At 35.9% G+C, this 23,939-nt stretch overlaps 4 protein-coding genes and 1 long non-coding RNA gene across 8 annotated transcripts in view; 3 read left to right on the top strand and 2 right to left on the bottom strand.

Annotated features, from left to right (window-relative positions):
• LOC127949439 (B-cell receptor CD22-like) overlaps positions 1-23,939 on the bottom strand; it is a 336,416-nt gene that overhangs the window by 124,737 nt on the left and 187,740 nt on the right. The gene's annotated exons all lie outside the window — the stretch shown is intronic.
• Positions 1-23,939, top strand: part of LOC127949510 (CMRF35-like molecule 1) — a 70,417-nt gene that overhangs the window by 2,099 nt on the left and 44,379 nt on the right. The gene's annotated exons all lie outside the window — the stretch shown is intronic.
• LOC127949583 (uncharacterized) overlaps positions 1-23,939 on the bottom strand; it is an 89,051-nt gene that overhangs the window by 32,195 nt on the left and 32,917 nt on the right. The gene's annotated exons all lie outside the window — the stretch shown is intronic.
• Positions 1-23,939, top strand: part of LOC127949451 (translation initiation factor IF-2-like) — a 77,386-nt gene that overhangs the window by 32,608 nt on the left and 20,839 nt on the right. The window contains exons 4-5 of one of the 3 annotated variants that reach the window (XM_052546767.1): positions 8,347-8,493; positions 9,592-9,632. In XM_052546767.1, the coding sequence (XP_052402727.1) occupies positions 8,347-8,493; positions 9,592-9,632 (188 nt within the window). The remainder of the gene's footprint in view (positions 1-8,346; positions 8,494-9,591; positions 9,633-23,939) is intronic. The other 2 variants (XM_052546766.1, XM_052546765.1) reach the window with 2 other exon arrangements.
• Positions 4,384-6,986, top strand: LOC127949518 (CMRF35-like molecule 1). The gene is made up of 6 exons (XM_052546967.1): positions 4,384-4,478; positions 4,643-4,960; positions 5,177-5,320; positions 6,044-6,148; positions 6,237-6,271; positions 6,366-6,986. The coding sequence occupies exons 1-6, from the start codon at positions 4,430-4,432 to the stop codon at positions 6,702-6,704; spliced, it is 990 nt and encodes a 329-aa protein (XP_052402927.1). The 5' UTR covers positions 4,384-4,429; the 3' UTR covers positions 6,705-6,986.

The following is a 23,939-nucleotide window of genomic DNA, read 5'->3' as shown; positions in this document are numbered from 1 at the left end:
ATCTTTTTCTGTCTATGCTTTCGAGAAGGGTATAACTGCAGCCTGGAGATCTCCAAAATGGGGTGGGAGCTCCAAAATAGGGCGTGGCTTCCTCCCATTGAGAGAACTCCGCCCCACAGATGATTCTGAAGTTTTTATTGGTTGTGTCAGTTAAAGTGTTTCTTAAAATATGCAACAAAAAAGCTAACCCCTAAACCTACCCCACACCTTACCTTAACCAGTGAAATTGACTGAATGACAGGATTGGCCCTGCGTATTGTGGTAAAGAAAGTTGCAGTTCAGGACATAAACAGTTAATAAGATCTTGTGATATGAGACTCAACAGACAATGGCACCTTTTAAGTTACACCGAGCATCACTACCCCCTCATATCCTGTGGATTTTGTGTCACGGGACGGCTCCGTTGCTTGGAATAAAACAATAGAGTAAAATATTTCCCCTCCGCTGGGACGGCTCCTGAGTGATTCCCCTTTACATCATGAAGCAGAGGTTCAGACTTGTGTCCAAACACCACTGGCCATGAGATTTGGCCTCTGCTCTCACTGAGAATATTTATTATGTATAACATATTTTATTTTAGATGAACTAGAAACAATGTTTAAGTTATAAAGTTTTATTTTGAAATGTAAGTCAGTAACAATTGGCTGAAGCAACAGCCGATGGTGAAAGTTCTGTGCGAAAGGAGACCCCGCCCCATTTTGGAGTTCACGCCCCATTGTTTGGCTCCTAAACAACTTTGAGCTTCTATTGGTCTGTGACGGTTACGCAATCAGTGGGAGTGTTCTGAAACTCCACCTTCTTTTGACATGCATTTCTTCCCCTCAGTTAGTATCTCATTCAACGGAGGTCACGAAAGAGATAACAACATCTATCACTTGCAACATAAATACAATGTGTTGAATCGGTGAGCTGCACACACACCTGTATCCGGTCTATCCGCATATGTACAATCGTTCGTGGAGAGACTTTAAAGATTCAGAGAAATTGCAACGAAGCTTGGTGTTGACCAGGGTGTATTCACATAAATAATTTAAGTCATAATTTCTATCAAATAATCAATAGTTAGTCTGATTCTCTTGAAAACAGAGGCAACAAAGCTTCTAAAAACATTTAAAATAATTTAATAATTAAATAATCTGGACATAATCACAGCTTTACATTAGATGGGTTTTCCATGACGTCTTAACATCTGTATTCATTCATCTGACAGACACATTTATACAAAAAAATGATTATTAATTGTGAGCAGCATGTTCATATTTCACTTTTTTCTCTCTCTGTCAGTGACACCTCGAACAGGAAGTGAAACAACAAGAACAATGACAGGAAGTACTGCAGTTCAACACGATCAGCCAAACGCTGAGCGCACAAACTACACTACCCATGATGCAACAGTCCCAGTACCAGTTTTATCATTTGGTATATTTTGGAGAAAAGCAATTTTTTTTAACATTTGTTGAGACACATTTCAGCTCATGATGATCCTGATCATAGTGATACTCACATCAGACGTCATGTGGTTAGTCTGGTTTCACATCAGCCAAGTGTTTTCCTCAGAGGACTGTGGTTCAGCATCGCGGTTTCACTCCAGTTACACAATATAACAGCAACAGATTTACAATATTTAAAAATGTTGAATATTTCAATAATTAAAGTCATTTATGTAATTGATAAGATCATTATTATTTATTCAGCAGTATAATCAGAATCAGTTCTGTGTTGTTTTGTGTTTATTGTTGTGTTCAGGTCTGTCTTCTGTTGCTGGCGGTCTGGGTTCGGTTCTGCTCGTTCTGGTTCTGTGTTCTGGAACGTTCCTCGTTCTGAAAAAGAGGAAGAGGAAATCTGGGACAGGTAACAGTTTATTTGTGATTATAAACTCATTTTTGAGTATGTGTGACTCATTCTTTTCTCTCTTTTCATCGATATTTCAGCTTTATTTCAGCAAAATGTGCTGCACAATACAGAGGTGGGTGATCAGCTCTTTACCTGTAGAAGATCAGAAATACATGTTACATTATTATTTATTGATGATCATTATGAACTGGTAAATCATTTTTGTTGTTTTTCAGGCTGAGCTTATGTATGAGGAGATTCCAAACAGTGATGTCATCACTGCAACGTCTTCATCCAATCAGACGCCTGCATCACACCTCAACACCCGCCCACAAGACTCTGCTGTTTATGCCACAGTTACCAAACAGCAGCCTGATTCAAACCCCAGTCACATCCACTCCACCAATCAGGTGACGGATACAGACTGTGATTATTATGCTAATATGATGCCGTCTGAACCAACACCAGACAACAGAACAGATCTGATCTACTCAACAGTGACACGTTCACAAAACATCAAGACCAACGACGGCCCGATATATTCACTGATCAAACATAAATAATAAAAGACTGTAAAACTTCTTCAACACACATCTGCACTGATGTGAAAAAAAAAAAAAAAAAAAAAAAAAAAATATATATATATATATATATATATATATATATATATAGACAGTTTAATTAATTAATATCTGAGTTTGTATCAGTATTTTATAAACTGTATAATGTTACTGACAAGAAAAGTTACTAAAAATAAAAATGGTTTAATTCTTTGTAAAGAGTACACCTCATCAACAGTAAATGAGTATTTTGTTCACCTCAAGCGTGAAGGTCAGAGATCTGAGCTACATCTCGCTCTCTACAGGTGATGTGTGATAATACACAGCTCCACACACAAGTCATGATCAATGACCAGATGATGTACATTTGACTGAAATCAGCTGCAAACTTGTGGTGAAAAATGAACAGATCTATTGAAGGTTAAACTTAACCCGAGTTACAGAACCTACAATCTTGATTTTGATCAAAATGACATGTTTTTACTCTGTGCTGTTTAGATCTGTGTCATTGTGAAGATGTGTAAAGCTGGATGAGGTTAGAGAGACAGAAAGGGCAAGGAAATATGATGCTGCATTTCTTCAATCAGTACAGAGGAGAAAGACTGTAACGTTTGTCATAGACTTTGGTCTCATGTACAGTTTAACACTTTTTTATTTGCATTATTATTATTACTGCATTATGATGATTTCACTCATGTGGATTATATCTGTAAATTATTATTCTGGTCTTATAATGTGTCTTTGTCAAATGCATCTCTGTATGATGATGTTTCTGATTTCAGCTGTTGTAGTTTCTTCAAAAGTAGTCACAGGACACAGAGGAGAGCGGCTTGACATCAGATGCAGCTATTCATCTGGAAATTAATCAAAACCAAAGTATTTTTGTAAAGACAATGGAAATAAAAACATTGTGGTTATATGAGGATCTCCAGATGAAGACGAGAGATTCTCTCTGACTGATGTTTTCTCCGTCAGCATCACTGACCTGAGAACAGAGGATACAGGACGATACTGGAGTGGAGTGGAGAGGACTTCACCGTTTATAGATGTCTATTCAGAAATATTGTTGCTGTTACACAGTTAGTGATTAATTGTATCTGAGTGTGTGTGAGTGATCAAGTCAGTAAATCTTGTTAGTCGACTCATATACTGTTGAGCTGATTGTCTGCTAGACTTGAGTGTGTTCAGTATAAAATACATCATTAAACCAGAGATTACATGAAAGATTTTGTGTATTTAACGTTGATATTTCCTGACACTGATCAGTGAAGAAGACCTCTAAAGAACCAACAATTAACTCTTTTATAAACACAACGTCATATTTCAGCACAACAGAGACATTTAATATTCTGTTATTTAATTATTTATACTTTTATACTGCTTTGGATAAGAAAGTGTCTTCAATAGAAAATACAACTTCTGTTCATATTCACGAGATAAGATGAGTAGTTTTTGTGTTCATGGTGTTAGTACCATCACAATGCTCTTACTGAGCAGCACATTCAGAGTTAATAGTTTTTATCTCCGTCATTGTTGACTCATCAAAGAGAGAGAGAAACTACCAGAAACAGGAAGTACTTCTGTTCATCTCAATCAGTGAAACACTAGTGAGCACACAAACTACACTACCCATGATGCAACAGTGTCCTGAATGATACATTTTAACTCTTGTAATGCACACATCAGAAATCATGTGGTTAATTTGGTTTCATGTCAGCTGTACAAAGAAGTGTTCTCCTCTGAACTATTGAGGTTCACTTCAGTTACAGAATATAACAGGTTAATTTACTGAAACTGAGAGCATTTACAGAAGCTCAAATCTTGAATTTGATCAAATATACACTCATGAATGCAGGTTCTGTGCTGTTAGGTCTGTATAATAAATGGACAGAAGGTCAGTGTCATTGTGAAGATGTAGACCTGGATGAGGTTAGAGAGACAGAAAGAGGAAGGAAGTACAATTCTGCATTTCCTCACACAGTACGGAAGAGAAAGACTAACATTAGTCACAGAATTTAGTCTCATATTTCAGTAAAATGTTCAGCATGTGTGTCGTTCTGCTCGTCTTTTCCAACATCTCTACAGGTGAGTTCAAGACTCTGAGGTTTTTTGTACAGAATTTGAAGTTTTCATCTTTTTTTTATCACTTTTTTTTTGTCACTGCATTATGATTTTGGTTATATTTGTACACTATCATTCAGTTCTGATATATCTTGCTCATATCTATATAATAATATGTCTGTTTTCAGCTGTTGTTGTTGCTCATACTCCAATTTTTGGACACAGAGGAGAACGGCTTGACATCAGATGCAGCTACGAATCTGGATACGAATCAAATTCAAAGTATTTTTGTAAAGGAGAGTGTATCTTTGGATTTAAAGACATCATTGTTAAATCAGGATCTCCAGCTGAAGACGAGAGATTCTCTCTGACTGATGACACGACGGCCAGAGTTTTCACCGTCAGCATCACTGACCTGAGAACAGAGGATGAGGGACGATACTGGTGTGGAGTGGAGAGGACTTTAGCTGATGTCTATTCAGAGATTATGTTGCAGGTTAAAGAGGGTAAGTTATTAATATTATTTGATGGTGTAGAAAGTGTGAGTGAGTGAAGTCAGTAAATCTTGTAAGTGACTCATATACTGTTGAGTCTGCTAGACTTGAGTTTGTTCAGTATAAGATACATCTATCCAGAGATTACATGAAAGATTATGTGTATTTGATATCAAAATCAGTGTGAATTCATCTGAATCAGTATCAATAATGATCTTTCCTCTTCAGATAAGGAGACTGCAGAGGTTTCAACTATCAGCTCTTTTTCAAACACAGCGTCATATTTCAGCACAACAGAGATATATTCACGATCCAGCAGCATCACAATCACAGACAGAAAAGAAACAATCACAGATCAGCACACATCAGCAGGTCAGTTCATCTGTCTGTCACTGCATATGACTCTGTTTCTTGACTGTTTAGATAGTGAGCTTATACAGTAGTTGAAGACATCTATTAGATGACTCTTTTGAGATTAGATGTGTTTAATGTCTTTCTGTACATGCAGGGTCTGAAATCTACATCTGTGTCGAAGAATGATGTTTCAGTCTCCAGATATTTGCTTCCTTGGTGTTATAGTGTACTTTCAGTTGCTTTGGATAAAAAAAAAAAAAAAAATGTGTCTTTATTAGAAACCATAACTTGAAAATACAACTTCCATTCATATTCACAATATGATCTGAATATGTGTGTTCATGTGTTTTGTTTTTTTTTCTGTCACTGGGAGAAAGAAACAAAATAGAACAGGAAGTACTGCTGTTCAACTCGCTCAGTCAAACACTAGTAAGCACACAAACTACACTACCCATGATGCAACAGTGTCTTCAATGATAACATGCAAGATATTTTAACTCTTGTGACTCATGATGAACCTGATCAGTGATGTACACATCAGACGTCATGTGGTTAATCTGGTTTCACGTCAGCTGTAGACAGAAGTGTTTTCCTCTGAACTATTACCATCACGGTTTCACTTCGGTTACACAATATAACAGCAACACATTTCCAGTACTGCACTCTTAATAGCACAATAACCAATATGATTTATATTATTCATTGTTCATTTGACAGTTGTTTTTTTATTGTTGTGTTCAGGTCTGTCTTCTGTTGCTGGCGGTCTGGGTTCGGTTCTGCTGATTCTGGTTCTGTGTTCTGCAATGTTCCTCATCCTCAAAAAGAGAAAGAGGAAATCTAGGACAGGTAACAGTTTATTTGTGATTATAAAGTGTTTTGTGAGTGTCTGTGTTGATTTGACTTTGTCTTTTCTCTCTTTTCATGGTCCCTTCAGCTTTATTTCAGCAAAATGTACAGCACAACACAGAGGTGGGAGATCAAATCTTTACCTGTAGAAGATCAGAAATGATTATCAGTATTATCTATGAACCAGTAAATTATTGCTGTATATGTTGTTTTTCAGAGTGTCCACATGTATGAGATTGTAAACAGTGACCCTGGACCATCTGATGTCATCACTGCAGCATCTTCAACCAATCAGACGCCTGCATCACACCTCAACACCCGCCCACATGACTCTGCTGTTTATGCCACAGTAACCAATCAGCAGCCTGATTCAAACCCCAGTCACATCCACTCGACCAATCAGGTGACGGATACAGACTGTGATTATTATGCTAATATGAAGCCGCCTGATCCAACACCAGACAACAGAACAGATCTGATCTACTCAACAGTGACACGTTCACAAAACATCAAGACCAACGACGGCCCGATATACTCACTGATCAAACATAAATAATAAAAAAAGAATTCCAAAGCTTCTTCATCAACATCTGCACTGATGCTCAAAGTGAAAAAAAAAAAAAATGGTGCATGCTACATATTTTTTATGAATCAATATGTTGATAGATGTTTCTGTGTTTTTATCAGTATTTTCAAAATGGTGTAGTTTAACTAACAAGAAAAGTGAACTTAAGATTATTTTTTAAATGTTCTAGCCACTGTTCTCAGGTGTATTGTTCAGGTCTGTATTAAGCTCTGTTCACTTGTGCTCAGATCAATAAAAACATCTTAACAGCGAGTGTGAACAGGGTCTGAAATCAGCTCCAAACTAACAGCCCTGCTGAAACAAACAACAGAAACCATCACAGAAAACCTAATGGCTTACTCTACAAATACCTTTACAAACATTATAAACCATAAACTAGAATGTTTGAAGGTTTATTTGCACATATAACATTCAAAATACAACTTTACAAATCCATTGAAGAAAAAAAGAAAACAAAATACTGTGCGGGAGAGAGTGAGAAGACAATAAGGTCTTATGAAACCACCTCCCCAAAATCTCATTAAATGAATGTAAAATTACATGATCAAGCAAGACAATACAATCAGTACATCAAACATTTTAATAAACAAATTACCAAGATAAACTTATTTATATGTTAACATTATTTTCAGCTCTCTTTTGAAAGAATTTAGAGTGGTTTTAGTCTTTAAAGCAGGGTCTAAATGATTCCGGAGGGAAGGCCCTCTGTATTTCAGTGTAGATTGGTTGGCTGTAGTTCTACAAAAAGGAAGATAAAAATCTTTGCAGCGCCTTGTGGAGTAAGCATGAACATCCGAAGAATACATGAAAAAGTTATTAAAAACTCTGGGCATAATATTTGTCATATACACATACTTGTACATAAAGGTATTTATGCAATAGATGTTAACATTGAATATTGTCAAAATGTTATATTTTATGAAAAGCGGAGCATATGATGACAATCTATTTGAATTACTCATAATTCTTAAGAATTTATTTTGTATTAATAAAATCTTATTTAGATATGTTTGGCATGTTGCACCCCAAACAATATTACAGTACAAAATGTGGGGATAGATCAAGCTGTAATATAATGTTTTCATACATGAAATATCAATTACAGAACGAACTCTACTCAGTATACCAACAGATTTCATTATTTTTCTGCAAACATGCTGGATATGATATTTCCAGGTTAGTTTATGGTCGACAATGACACCTAAAATTGTATTAACCATTAAATTATTAACCATTAAAAACATTACAAAATGTGTTTCAGGAGATGTTCTACTAGGATGTAATGATTTCAACAAGCCACTAATAAAAGTTGACAAACTTACCTGTAGAGACCCACAGAGATCATTACAGTCTCCAATAAACCCAATGCAAGTCCCATTATAACCAGTAATTTTTATTTTTATTTTTATTTTATTTTTTTCAATAAGGGGGTGAACTCATGAAAATTGTACTATAACTACTGAATGTTAATTTAATAAAACTGAGAGCAGTTAGAGAAGCTAAAATCTTGAATTTTAATCAGATATACACTCATGAATGCAAATACTGTGCTGTTTAGGTCTGTATAATAAATGGGAAAGTAAGTTTAAAGTATGTTAAATGTGTGTGACAGGTGATGTCTGGAGCACAGAGTCTGTCATCTACGTCTCTGTGGGGTTAGTCCTCGTGATGATCATCTTCCTCGCTGCGCTGACGGTGTTGTGTAGGAAGAGAAGCAAGAAATCACCAAGAGTTACACAATCTGGGCTTTCACCACAAGGTCAAGAACTTAGACACACACACACACACACACACACACACACACACACACAAACACACACACACGCACACACGCACGCACGCACACACACACACACACACACACACACACACACACACACACACACACACAGGTTTACTAAATGGGGACTTTCCGAAGACCTACTAGTTTTTATACTGTACAGAATGTATCTATCACACTATACAAATCCTACACCTAACCCTACCCCTTAAAATAATCGTCCTGCATTTTTATAATTTTTACAGTTTTCCTTGATTTCTAACAGACTATAACTGATTCATTTGGCCCAATTTTCCAAACCATTCATACAGTTCTCAAAACCAACACATGCTTGTCAAAACTTTTAACACATTTAACCTGTATGCACACACGCTCTAATTTGCTCAGTGTTTTCTGCAAAACTCTACATAAAACCCCATCATTTTGCACAAGTTTAACCATGTTCTCATTCAAGAAACACAAACACAAAACATAATTAACTCAAGTATCAAAAAGTGAACTCAAATAGCACACATTTGTGTGAAACTGTAGTCTCCAAGCTTACAAACGATTTGGAGAAGTTGTGGCCATTTGAAGGTTGCCACTCAAAAAAGCTCAAATTTGTCCCCTAAATATTTTTAAGTAGGTGCACACAGACACACAAACACATACAGAGAAAGAGAGACACATTCACTTGCATACGCTCTCAAAATTGTGATTTTCCATTAGTTTTTAGTTTAATGATCATTTTTATTTACTTTATTTTATACTTTACAAAATATATATATATATATACAAGGTGGCAATTCAATTTTTAACATTTGATTTGTATATAAACATGATTTTTTTTTTTTTTTTGAAAAAAGAAACATAAACCTAAATATAACCATCAGTAGAGAGTATTGGCCAATAAATAAATAGTATCATTTTTACAAATGAGGAAATTACAGCTTTCCCAACATAGAAAGTTTTGTCAAGTTTATCTCACTTCCGGGCAAAAAGCCCCAAAATTGGATTAAGCACATGTATACTGTATTTCTTGAGAAAATTCCTATTGTTTGTTTGAATGTAACATTAATTCTCCCCATGTTTTGACAGTCTCCATTGTGCTTCTTTCTTTGAATGAACACACTGCAGAGGTGAGTGATAATGTTGATGATGATTGATATTTATGAACTGCTAAAAACAAGAAGATTTGGAAGATGACAAGTTATTTTGCAGGAGATTGACTGTAACAACCCCAAACATGAGGATATCAACAAGATGAAGAGCAAGAACAAAGACATCCACACTATCTGCACTACAATAGATAGACCAGAAGAATCATCAATCTACTCAACAGCAGATAAACCAGACTATTCAATGATCTACTCAACAGCAGATAAAGCAGACGATTCAATGATCTACTCAACAGCAGATAAACCAGACGATTCAGTGATCTACTCAACAGCAGATAAACCAGACGATTCAGTGATCTACTCAACAGCAGATAAACCAGAAGATTCAGTGATCTACTCAACAGCAGATAAACCAGAAGATTCAATGATCTACTCAACAGCAGATAAACCAGAAGATTCAGTGATCTACTCAACAGCAGATAAACCAGAAGATCCAATGATCTACTCAACAGCAGATAAACCAGAAGATTCAGTGATCTACTCAACAGCAGATAAACCAGACTATTCAATGATCTACTCAACAGCAGATAAAGCAGACGATTCAATGATCTACTCAACAGCAGATAAACCAGACGATTCAGTGATCTACTCAACAGCAGATAAACCAGACGATTCAGTGATCTACTCAACAGCAGATAAACCAGAAGATCCAATGATCTACTCAACAGCAGATAAACCAGACAATTCAATGATCTACTCAACAGCAGATAAACCAGAAGATTCAATGATCTACTCAACAGCAGATAAACCAGAAGATTCAGTGATCTACTCAACAGCAGATAAACCAGAAGATTCAATGATCTACTCAACAGCAGATAAACCAGAAGATCCAATGATCTACTCAACAGCAGATAAACCAGACGATTCAGTGATCTACTCAACAGCAGATAAACCAGACGATTCAGTGATCTACTCAACAGCAGATAAACCAGAAGATTCAATGATCTACTCAACAGCAGATAAACCAGACGATTCAGTGATCTACTCAACAGCAGATAAACCAGAAGATTCAGTGATCTACTCAACAGCAGATAAACCAGACGATTCAATGATCTACTCAACAGCAGATAAACCAGAGGATTCAATGATCTACTCAACAGCAGATAAACCAGAAGATTCAGTGATCTACTCAACAGCAGATAAACCAGACGATTCAATGATCTACTCAACAGCAGATAAACCAGAGGATTCAATGATCTACTCAACAGCAGATAAACCAGAAGATCCAGTGATCTACTCAACAGCAGATAAACCAGACGATTCAATGATCTACTCAACAGCAGATAAACCAGAAGATTCAATGATCTACTCAACAGCAGATAAACCAGAAGATTCAATGATCTACTCAACAGCAGATAAACCAGACGATTCAGTGATCTACTCAACAGCAGATAAACCAGACAATTCAGTGATCTACTCAACAGCAGATAAACCAGAAGATTCAGTGATCTACTCAACAGCAGATAAACCAGAAGATTCAGTGATCTACTCAACAGCAGATAAACCAGAAGATTCAATGATCTACTCAACAGCAGATAAACCAGAAGATTCAATGATCTACTCAACAGCAGATAAACCAGAAGATTCAATGATCTACTCAACAGCAGATAAACCAGACGATTCAGTGATCTACTCAACAGCAGATAAACCAGAAGATTCAATGATCTACTCAACAGCAGATAAACCAGAAGATTCAATGATCTACTCAACAGCAGATAAACCAGAAGATTCAATGATCTACTCAACAGCAGATAAACCAGACGATTCAGTGATCTACTCAACAGCAGAATGTCCAGATGATTCAACCTCACATTTTTACTGACTGTGTCTCACAGCAGCTTCATGGACTGGAAGCTCATTCTGCAATGCATCAGAGATGGATCTACTGTAAAAAAATGAATAAAATAAATTTACAATAAGAGCTCAAATGTTATTCAGCTGCTGAAATTGATACCTGATCTGGTTGATATGAATATATTTAGCACACATGCATGTCTAAATGTTTGCCTAAAGATTACAACAAGGAGCGAAAGCATGTTTTAAGAAGATGAATAAATGTGTTTGCATCTGGCACTTTTAACAGTTGTACATGTGCTAGAGACATTTGCAAATGTTGATATGATCCCAGGTTTTACTGTATGATATTTATGGTTATGTGTGTAGTATGATCATAACTAGAGGCAGGATGTTTGCCTTTTTATTTTCATATGAATCTCTGTATTTAAAAATAACTCTGTTTCATGTATATTATTCATTGTATTGTATACTGTTCGAATTAAATGTTAACATTTACAATAAGAAAACTTTACTGGATTTCCAAAGCTTTTAAAGCTTGTTGATTTATGTTTCAGATACACAGCTCCTGAAGCTCAGTCTTTCAGCATCATAAAGATGTTTGTGAAGTCTAATTCATGTTAATGAGAACTCTGGACTGACTGTGGCTGTGTCCGAAATCAATCTGTGTCGCTGTCCGTGGTGCTGAACGTTATTTGAACACTAGAGGGAACCGCTGGACTCTCTCTCTCTCTCTCTCTCTCTCTCTCTCTCTCTCTCTCTCTCTCTCTCTCTCTCTCTCTCTCTCCCTCTCCCTCTCTCCCCCTCTCTCTCCCTCTCTCTCCCTCTCTCTCTCCCTCTCTATCTCCCTCTCTATCTCCCTCTCAGTTCAATTCAATTTAGTTCAATTCAATTCATTTCAGTTCAATATGTGTGTCACAGTATATCAAGGACGTGGACAAGGAAGATGCAGATAAATTACAGAACATAAATTATCTTTAATAATGTTAACACAAACTCATAACCATGGAGGTATCTCAGAAAATGCAACTGAAAAGGGTAATGCAGAGAATGCAAGAGAACTCTTATCTGCAGTGCAATGTTCCAGTCCACAGTCCAGTAAACCTCACGAGGGAGGAAGAGCACAGGTAAGCAGAGGCACCTGAAGAATAAGATATCCAGTGTAACCCCGTGCTACAGCATTACAGTTGCCAACATTATTATTATTTTTTTTTTTATGGCAATTATATATTTTTCTTATTTATATGCAAGTTAACATTTTAAACACTGTTCTGCATAAAATGTTAATGTAAGTTATTATGCACATTCAATCTTTGTCAGAAGGGGCATGGCGATTGTGGAAGAGCAGAATTATAGCTTTGACATAAAATAAACTACACAAAAAGAAGATGTCATCAGAAAGTTCCAGTCTGAAATGAGAGTTTATGGTTTTTAAATCATACATCTAAATTAAACAAAATGTAAATTATTCATCATCAGTAGATTGTAACAAAAGTTGTTATAAATGTGAGCTAGTTGGTGATTGTTAATAGTGTTTATAATTTGGAGTCGTGCCCGTCAGGTTTAAATTAAACTTAATGAAAAAAAAAAAAAAATCTAAACTCATTCATTTTAATCATAATCTTTAAAGATGAACTTATCTCTAAAGGCACGTCTGAGGTGAGGGCCGGCTCATAGCATAGACAACACAAACATTTAACTGCTTTCACTGAGTTTGTGCGTAGAGTATAGATCTCTATTTGCATTTGTTGTTCATATAAGAATTTATAACAGGTTTTTGAGAAATTAATGAATGAATTATGCATTTTATATAGTACTTTTTTTATTGTGCATTGTTGCAAACCCAAAGCACTTTACAATCATGTGGGGTGAGGGGTCTCTTCTCACCCACTGCCAGTGAAGGGCACCCACCTGGACGACAGCACCAGTGCGCTCACCACACACCAGCTACAGGTGGAGAGGAGAGAGAGACAGAGCCAATCAAGTGGTTGGGGATTAGATCCATAAGAGAGATCACTCAATATATATATATATATATATATATATAAACATGACCATGAATTTCATATTTAAAAAGGCGTGTTGTAAATAAAATAACTTCACCACATCTGTTAATAAAATAAAATTTCAACACAGAATCAGTTGCTGCCTTTAATCAGCAAGCGATCTACTATATCTTTGAAATGAAAATATGCAAATTACTGTATGGTTTGGTTTAGCCATTTCCTACTAAAATGTAAAAAAAAAAAATGTAATTGTTATAAGTTTGTAGAATTTTTTTTTTTTTTTAAGTAGCTACTGCAAGGTTGCAGATTTTCACAACTTGAACAATACACCTCTTACTCAAAATATTTTCGTCTGAATCACAGTGCACCACAATGAAGTATATGATTAAAGACAAAAATCACATGGTTAATTTGGACAATCTTGCCCCTTTTATGTCTTTAAATAATAATGTATAATTAAAAATAAATAAATACAAATTAAGAATGTTTATATTCCAGTTTATATGTGAAAAAAAAAAAAAAAAAAAAAAAAAAAAATTCAGTTTTGGCTTTGTTTAAAAACTGTTTGGAATGATTGAGCATTTGCGATCAGTAATGGGACAGAATAATCATCATAAACTTTATCATGTCACAACAGAAACATGTTACGCACTCTCAATGTAAAATTATATTATAAAAATGCTTAATAGTTGTAAACTCAATTACTTGGATCATAGCCTACCTCTGGTAAATCATTGGGACAATCTCTAACCATGACCCAATCTATAAAATATTTAGCAAATTAACAATTATACTCCAAACATGATATCATTTTACGCTGAAACATAACTTTATAAAATATGTTGTGACCACTGATCTATATATATAACTGGATCGCTCATCGCGTTCTAAACTGCCAACAGACAGTGAAGCCACTGGAAGTGTTCGATCCGCCATCTTACTAATCCCTACCAGCAGAGAGCTCCATTGAGTTACATTCAAACCGCTGTCCTAAAATAACTTGATTAGAAGCTGATCAGTCAAACGTGACTCGTTTTTATGTTATGTATAATTAAGTAATGTTTACTTCAGATGTTATCTGCAGTGTTTATGGTCTTTTGGGACAGGATAAGCGATATATTTAAATCGTGTACACTGAAAAAAGTAATAAGTAAATTTACTTAATTTTTATTTGGCAAGTTTTTGCACAAGCATTTTTCAAGTAAATTTAACACATTTGGAAATTAAGTAAATCTACTTAACTAAGTTAAGTAAAAAAAAAAAAATAATAATAATAAGTACATTTTATTGAATAAAATTTAATTAAATAATATTAAATTAATGCCTTTAGCAGACACTTTTATCCAAAGCAACTTACAGTGCATTCAGGCTAACAATTTTCACCTATCATGTGTTCCCGGGGAATCGAACCCCCAACCTTGCACTTACTAATGCAATGTTCAACCACTGAGCTACAGGAACACTTCAAGATCTGGTGAAAAATATGTGAAAATTTCACTTACTTACTTTTTTATTTTGGAAAAGTTTTTACACTAACAAAAAACCCGAAACAGATATTCTAGAAATTTCTAAATGTAAAATATTTTTTTTCAAAACAGTTTGACTTAGTCTTTTCTCTGGCTGTTATAACCGTGTGTTTCTAAAACATATTTGTTGTAACTCAAAAGCCCAGAAGAAAAGCCATCAGGTGTTAACCTGTGCCTAGATGTAGATTGAAAAGACTAAGACATAAATCAAGGGTCAAGAGCCCAACTAAAGCAGACACTGATCTCTAACATGGTTACTTCAAATGAAACAATAAATCAACATCTAAACCTTAGTTCATTCTCAATAAGATCTTCTGTAGACGTCTGACAGAAATAAAGTCAGTCTGGTTATTAATAAGTGGAGCTGGTGATGCTGTTTGTGGGGTTGTTTCATCAGATCTTGAGAGATTTCATGTATTTTATTTCAGTTGATTTCATCTAAGTCTGTGTCTGAAGTCAGTTGTAGTAGTTCTTGTGTTTCTCTTTTCTTCAGTGATTCTGTTTGTTAACAGCAGCTGTTCATCACTAATTCTCAATCAGCACTTAGTTAATCACTTAATTACTTAATTGCAAAGTTTTAAAACTTACATGGTTTAAATCAAGGCAATCTGTTTACTCAAACGGTTTGAGTAAAGTTTACTTATCGGGTTTTACAGTGCTATTTCTTTTGTCTGTTTTCTTAATTGCAGAATATTTATCATGTGCATCCAGTCCTTCGTGCTGTCTTTGCTGTAAACTGGTTTAAAGGGACAGAAGTGAGAGACTTATTTACCCTCATTTGATAAAACTGTTTTGAAAAAAAACAAATATTTTACATTTAGAAATTTCTAGAATATATGTTTCGGGTTTTTTGTTAGTGTAAAAACTTTTCCAAAATAAAAAAGTAAGTAAGTGAAATTTTCACTTATTTATCCAAAATCTTGAAGTGTTCCTGTAGCTCAGTGGTTGAACATTGCATTAGCAAGTGCAAGGTTGTGGGTTCGATTCCCCGGGAACACATGATAGGTGAAAATTGTTAGCATGAATGCACTGTAAGTTGCTTTGGATAAAAGTGTCTGCTAAGTGCATTAATATTATTTAATTAAATTTTACTCAATAAAATGTACTTCTTATTATTTTAATTTTTTTACTTAACTTAGTTAAGTAGATTTACTTAATTTCCAAATGTGTTAAATTTACTTGAAAAATGCTTGTGCAAAAACTTGCCAAATAAAATTTAAGTAAATTACTTTTTTCAGTGTAGGTGGGTGTGTCTGCTGTGCACTGACGACACAGGTAACTGATCAAACACAAAAATGGCTTATTTCTTTAAGAACAAAGTTATTCAGAAATTATTAAACGAACGTATTAGTATCAGAAATGGATTTTAAAATATTACAATGAATTATACAATTATGTTGTTAATATTTCTCTATAATGAAATAAAAAATAATAATAATTTACTATCTGGGAAATAAAGCTTTGTATTTATTTCTTAAATCCGTACTGTGTATATAGTCAGTTCTTTCTCTGAATAAATTCAGATTTCAGAACGAACACTTTGTTTTGTGTTGAGGTCGTGTCCGTCTGATGTTTATCATATTCATGATGCTCACTACTGTAATGAACGTAGCTTTTTAATAAGTAGGGGACATTCCCGACACTTAAAAAATAACCGTTTACATGCCTAGGGTGTTTGCATTGTAATAATGTACAGTGATACTTCATATTTATAAACTGACTTGTTAGGTGATGTTTTCTCATTAAAATCATACAAATTCCTATTAATTCAATGGAACGTTTTCGCACACTAGGGATTACCAATATGGCGGCGCGGCAGCTTCACTTTAATGACGTCATGAGCAATCCAGTTCTATATTATAGATCAGTGGTTGTGACAGTGGCGTAGCCAGGGGAGGGGCTATGGGGGCACTGGCCCCTCCTGAAAACTGATTGGCCCCCCAGTGCGCCCCCACCCTTCTACTTGTCTGTCACTCACAAATTAAAATTATAATCTTTCAGTTTAGTAAATAACTCATGATTGCGTCGCGATGCTTCTGAACGAGGACCAAGAATAGTGAGCTGCTGTTTTCCAACGAAAAAAAGCACACGATAAGTTGATCTATTTTATATAGCTTATGTTTTTCGATTAGGGAGTTGTTACAGTGCAAGAAGTGTTTGGTACTAACGTTAACGTCTTTCTGCGTTAGACCAGGTTCGATGACGATGTTATCTCCTAGAGCAGACCAAGATGCTAATCATTATATTTACTATAACGTTACTCCTCTGATGCTGAATGTAAAAGGGGTTTACTGCGTTACGATTTACTTTTTTTTTTCGACCGAACGCGCCGATATAGGCAACAACGCAATTTAAAGCAATTGTTTAAAAAACTATAATAGCAATTCTAATAAAGTCATTATTGAATCATGCAGTCGATTAGCGACTTTTTTCACCTAAGTGAGGTGACCAAACAAATCGTATGATGTTTATCTAACGCTCCACACTTGAGACTTTTTTTTTTTTACAGTCTATGGGTGAGACACATGCAAAAACACCGTTTTTTTTACTGGTCATTTTTGAGAATTGGGCCTGTTTGTCTTCAATAACATGTCTTCTTTCAGACTTGTGGTGAAAAAAAGTCCAAAATACACATATAGCTCCGCGATTGTTGTCTGCACCCTGGAAAGCCCTCTCTCTAAAATGAATTGTATGTAATTTCTATAACTTGATGTTTACTTGCTATACAATATATTGTATTTTTCTTGAATTTTGTGTCAAAGTAAATAAAATGAGTCTCAAATTCGGTGTGTACTGTGTTTTCACAGAAGTTATTGACAAAACGTCATTTGAGGACACCCAGAAACATTCTCAAATAGAAAAAAATCATACATAAATATTTAATGCATGATAAATAACTGATACTAAAATAACACTGGACTAATTAAGCTATTCTAAGCTGTTTATATCCACATTTTTTACATGTTAAACTAAAGCTACCTTTTTGAACAAGTAGCTATCTAACAAAGTATGGATATATGATATTTTTAAATCAATATGCTCAAGATTAATTAGCCTTGACATAAGTAGATTTTGTTTATACATCCATGCAAATGTACTGCAACTGCTGCTATGCAAATTGAATGGGATGTGGATAATAAACAAAAACAATTTATTATATTAAATTTATATTAGTTATATAGATTCACTAATTGTGTATTTATTTCTATGAATTATTAATGTTATTATGCATTTATATAAATAAGGCTATTATATATATATATTATATAAGGCTATTATAAATATATTATTATTTGTGAGTTGTACACTATTCATACATTGGATTCTTTTATTTATTAGTTTTTCTTTGACTTTTGTAAAGTGAAAAGTTAATACAAATTGTATTTGATTGTTTTGATTTAGAGCAGTGAATAACTGCTATTAAAATATAATAGGGTATCACTGTTTATTACTGATTTTAAAGGTTACTGAACTCTTGAAATCATTTGGATATACAGTTCAAACAACACAAGATTGGCCCCTCTGTATTAGTCGTGGCCCCTCTTGTGCTCCCCAGTTGAAAAAATCCTAGAATTGCCCCTGTGTTGTGATCCAGTGACAAAGAACTAATATTTTCATCTCGCTTTATCGCGAAACAGGAAACTCATGAATATCCATGTATGCTCCTCCCAGTGTTGCGGCAAACCGCCCGTTACCCCGCCTTCCCTCATTAGTACCAGGTGAAACGAATCCGCAATCTGTTGCACGTGCCTGGGCTGGATAAAGCAGCGCGCCGGTTTAATTATTGGTATACACGGGGAATTGACGCTACGCAAAGAGCAGTGCTTGTATTGTTCCAGAGACAACAAATAAAGATTTAAAGAATAGATGGTACTGGCGTCTTTATTCCATGTGGCACACAAAGCATGTCTCCATTACCAACACTTCCTCTAGGGAATGCACTTCATTTTATACAATACATTACTGCCACCTACAGGCATAAATCAGTACTCATCACAATAGATACTCATTACATGAGTCTCATTACACTCTTTTTTTTCTTTTCTTTTTTTTTTAAACACATTAGATTCACAATTACTAATAATTCACACCAGCCCAACTGTAAAAAATGTACAATCAGTTCATTTCATAAGTCCATTCAAACAGGAGCTTTTCGAACTCGATTAGTTCTCCGTAAAAGAGGCATGTCAGTCTTTGGTACAGATAACTCGAGTTCCCGAATTTCTTCTGCAGAATTAAACGTACCTGGAGATAGCATTTCATGACGTTGCAGATCAACAGAGGGCATTTCACAAGACTGCAGTTCTGCAAACAGGTTTGGCTCATCAACAGGAGGACATTTCTCTGCAGTCTTAAGCAAGCTCTGTCGATTTCTCCGCAATTTCTGGCCATCTTCTGTTTGAACCAGATATGATTTCGGATTTACCTCTTTTAGGACTGTAGCTTTCCTTTTCCATCCATTAGGCTCCGCAATTCTAACAGTATCTCGTTCAGAAAGAGGTTTCAGATGTCGAGCTCCCTTGTCATAATATTATTTCTGTTTCTCTTTAAGATGTTGCATCTCTTTCAATAATAGACTGTTGTTTTCTGTTTTCAGGGATACTTTTGTCAGTGTATCACGCAGTTTTCGGTTCATCAATAACTCCCCAGGAGATAATCCACAACTGAGTGGAGAAGAACGGTAACTCAGAAGAGACAGATTGATATCAGACCTGCTTGCTGCTGCTTTTTTCATAAGTCTTTTTACAATTTGTACCCCTTTTTCATCTTTACCATTTGCCTTTGGATAAAGTGGGCTTGAAGTAGTATGTTTAAAACTGTACTGTTCCGCAAACAGTTGAATTCAAAACTAGTGTACTGTGGACCATTGTCACTTTGCACAATATGAGGAATTCCATGCCTTGCAAAGATTCTTTTAATGCGTTGAATCATGTCATTCGATGTTGTATGATGGAGCTGTTCAACTTCAGGATAATTGGAATAATAAACGATAACCTTGATAATCCTTACCATTCAACTGGAAAAGATCAGTTCCTACTTTTTGCCACGGTTCAGTAGGATGAGCAGCTATCATCATAGATTCTTTGGCCAGTTTATAATGATGACTTAGACAGATGTCACACTGATTTATGTATTTCTCAATGTGCACACTAATTCCAGGCCAGAAAACAGCTTGTCTAGCTCTTCTCTTGCATTTTTCGATACCAAGATGTCCCTCATGAATTCTACGAAGCAGTCGTGGCGCATTGATACTGGAATGACAATTCTGTTCATTCTCAACAGCATTCCCTCAACCACACTCAGTTCTGCCCTTAAAGGAAAGTACTGTGGACACTTGCCTTTGATCCATCCACGTTGAAGGTATGCAATAACCCTCTGCAATTCAGCATCCTTTGCAGTTTCCTCTGCGATCAGCTTTAACATCTCATCTGAAACTGGTAACGCTGAATACACCATACTCACATGTCTCTCAACTTCGTCCATTTTGCTGATCTCCGAAGCTACTGGTGCTCGAGACATGTGCATCAGACACAATAATATACTTTCCATGTGTATAGACTAAATTCAGATCATATATTTGTAATTTCATAATCAGGAGTTGAATTTGAGGTGACATATCATTTAAGTTCTTTTGAATGATGGAGATTAATGGTTTATGATCAGTTTCTACTGTAAAAGTAGGTAATCCATAGACATATCCATGAAATTTTTCACAGCCAAATACTAAACCCAAAGTCTCCTTCTCTATTTGTGAATATCGTCTTTCAGTCTCTGTCATAGATCGAGAAGCATAGGCCACAGGTCTCCAGGAATCCTCAAAGGCCTGAAGAAGCACCGCCCCCAATCCATCCTGAGAGGCGTCTGTAGAGATCTTAGTTGGTCGTGTGTGATCAAAAAAAACAAAGACAGGTTCATTAGTAAGAGTCTCCTTTAACTGCTTCCATTCTTGATCATGTACTGAAGTCCAGACAAACTCCTGATCATTTTGTAATAACTTTCTCATATGGGTAGTTTAAGCTGACAAATCTAGCAGAAATTTGCCCAGGAAGTTCACCATTCCCAAAGCACGCAGAATTCCCTTGTTATCCGTAGGTGGAGGCGTGTCAAGGAGGGCTTGCACTTTTGCTGGATGTGGCTCCACACCTTTTGCAGACAGCTTGTCCCCTAAGAATGTGATCTCTGTGACTCCAAATTGACACTTTTTCTGATTGAGCTTTAAATCATGTGCTCGAACTCTTTCCATCACTTTTACTAATCGCTGATTATGTTGTTGAATGGTGGACCCCCACACCACAATATCATCAATATATACTCGAACACCCTCTAGACCTTCAATAAGGGTTTCCATAGCTCGATGAAAAATCTCAGGAGCTGATTTTATTCCAAAAGGAAGTCGAAGAAAACAATATCTCCCAAAGGGAGTATTAAATGTACAATACTGGCTACTCTCAGAATCCAATCGTTCTGCCAGAATCCTTGAGATGCATCTAATTTGCTAAAAAACTTAGCTCCTGACATGTCACTAATGATCTCTTCACGGGTGGGTATCTGGTAATGTTCTCGTTTGATGCTATCATTGAGGTCTTTAGGATCTAAGCACACTCTTAAGTCACCATTAGGCTTCTTCACACAAGTTATAGAATTTACCCAGTCTGTAGGTTGTTCAATCCGCTGTATTACTCCTGATTGGGTCATGCGATCCAATTCCTTTTTCAAGGCCTCACGCAGAGGTGCAGGGACCCACCGGGGAGCATGAATGACTGGAGAATCTTTCAGTTGTATTTTATAGGTAAATGGCAGTGTGCCTTGGCCTTCAAAAACATCTGGAAATTGTTTGACAATGTCAGTTATATTGTCACAGACAGGCTGTAAGACTACGGTTTCCCTGTTGACTTGATACACTCTTTTAACCAAATGAAGGTTTTAACACGCTTTATCTTCTAAAAGAGATTCATGACCATTGGGAACTACAACAAACATCAAATTCTTCATCTTTCCTTTTACATTTATGTTTAGTCTGCATATTCCTCGCGTTTCAATTGGTTGTCCATTATAGGCTTTGAGGGGAACTGTAGATTTTTTAATTCAAGGTTTTTCCTTCAGTGCTTTTACATCTCTGATGTTAATTAAATTCACTTTTGCACCCGTATCTAATTTAAAGGGTACTACGGTCCCATTAACCACAAGAGGAACAATCCACATCGAAGACTTGACTGAATCATCACTTGATACACACGTTTCAGCATCCGGATTTACTTTCTCTTCAGAAACCATGTTCACATAAAATGAGTCGCTCAAATCACTGTCATCTGCCTCCTCCGCTAAATGCACTTTATTTTCCCTCTTCATATCTTTTGAAAATCACATTTTTGCAAAGTGGTTGGGACCATTAAACTTAGAACATCTTTTTCCGAAAGCTGGGCACTGTCTGAATTTATGTTTGGTCCCACAGCGCTTGCATGAGAATGTTTCATTGTCATTATCTCTGAAACCTCTTGTGTTACCTCTTCTCTTGTCTCTGAATGAAATGGCATCAACTTCTACACTGGGAAATGACATAGCGTCTGTATTAGTTCCATCAAACTGCTTCACTTGCTGTCTCGCTACTTCACTGGATTGACACAGTTTAACAGCATAATCCAAGGTGAGTTCTGATTCTCGTAACAATCTTTCTCTCAGTTTCTTCTCATAAATACCAAAAACAATCTGATAACGAATCATTGAATCTCTCAATCAGCGCCGCCGCTCCCAACACGCGCATCACGCACTGTGCGTAGGGGGCACCAAAAATAGCCTAATGATTTTTTTTTAAATGCCGGTATTATTTCATTAGCCTATAGAAATATTAGGCACATTTTAGCCATGTATATGTAACAAAAAAGGGGGAACAAGAAAGATATTTAATAATTGCTCTAGTCTAGTCCAGTCTAGTCTAGAAAGTACGTGAAATGTGCTGCATGTGCATGCTGCTGCTAATCGTAATGCACCTCGAACTTGCTGACGTTAATGTTAGCATCAGCAAATTATGTTATTATAACTTACAATTTAAAGACGTGTTTCCACACGTCTGGAGGTCTCGCGGCACGGTAGACGCGAAATCTCCTCATTCGCGTTACAAGAGATTCTGAGTTTTGAAAAGGACCATTGCAAGCTGATAGCGACCGGCTTTTGTGGTGGAAAATTGGCAGTAATACCCCCACCTTGCGCAGCTGTAGCCTACCTGAGTGTCCTGGGATATCAGTGCGGTCAGAGTCCGTCTTCTCAACAGCTGGACATGTAGTGAACAAAAAACGCTCTTCTCTGGACCCCGAAAATTTTGCCATGAAACTTCATGCCAATAAATAAGAAATATTGCTGACTTGAGTGTTTCCAGCTCTCTCTTTACGTTCGTCCGTTTATTGACGTTGAAAAAGGAAACATCTTTTTTTTAGACATTGAAAATCGATTTTACAATCAATTCAATGAATACTTATGTCTTAAAAATAGAAAATGATTTTTTTCACAAAAGTGACAGCCCTAGTACTTATTGATTATTATTAAATTTAATTTATTCAACGTGACATTGAATTTGCAAAAAAAAAAAAAAAAGTCTGGATTATTTTTTTATTTTTTTATTTTGCTATTCTGTTGACTGTTTACAAAGTCAGCAAAGCTGTGAAGATTTTCTTCCTCTTTTTAGTGTTCTTAAGTTTTATACTGTGATGCTGCCATTCTGTGTTATTGGTATTGAGTTATGTTTGGTAATAAAAAGTTAAACTGGCAAAAACAAACGTTTTTTTTTTTTCTTTCTCAGGGTCGGGGTGGGGTCATCATAATGGAATTATGCTTAGGGCACCAAAATGGCTAGCAGCGGCACTGCTCTCAATTCATTAAAGTTACAAGTCTTTGCTTTTATCTTGAGATCAGTCAGAAAGTAATCAAAAGCCTCTCCTTCATGCTGC

Source organism: Carassius gibelio, chromosome B1, assembly GCF_023724105.1.
Source record: "Carassius gibelio isolate Cgi1373 ecotype wild population from Czech Republic chromosome B1, carGib1.2-hapl.c, whole genome shotgun sequence".
NCBI lineage: Eukaryota > Metazoa > Chordata > Actinopteri > Cypriniformes > Cyprinidae > Carassius > Carassius gibelio.
This window is presented reverse-complemented; position numbering and strand designations above follow the sequence as displayed.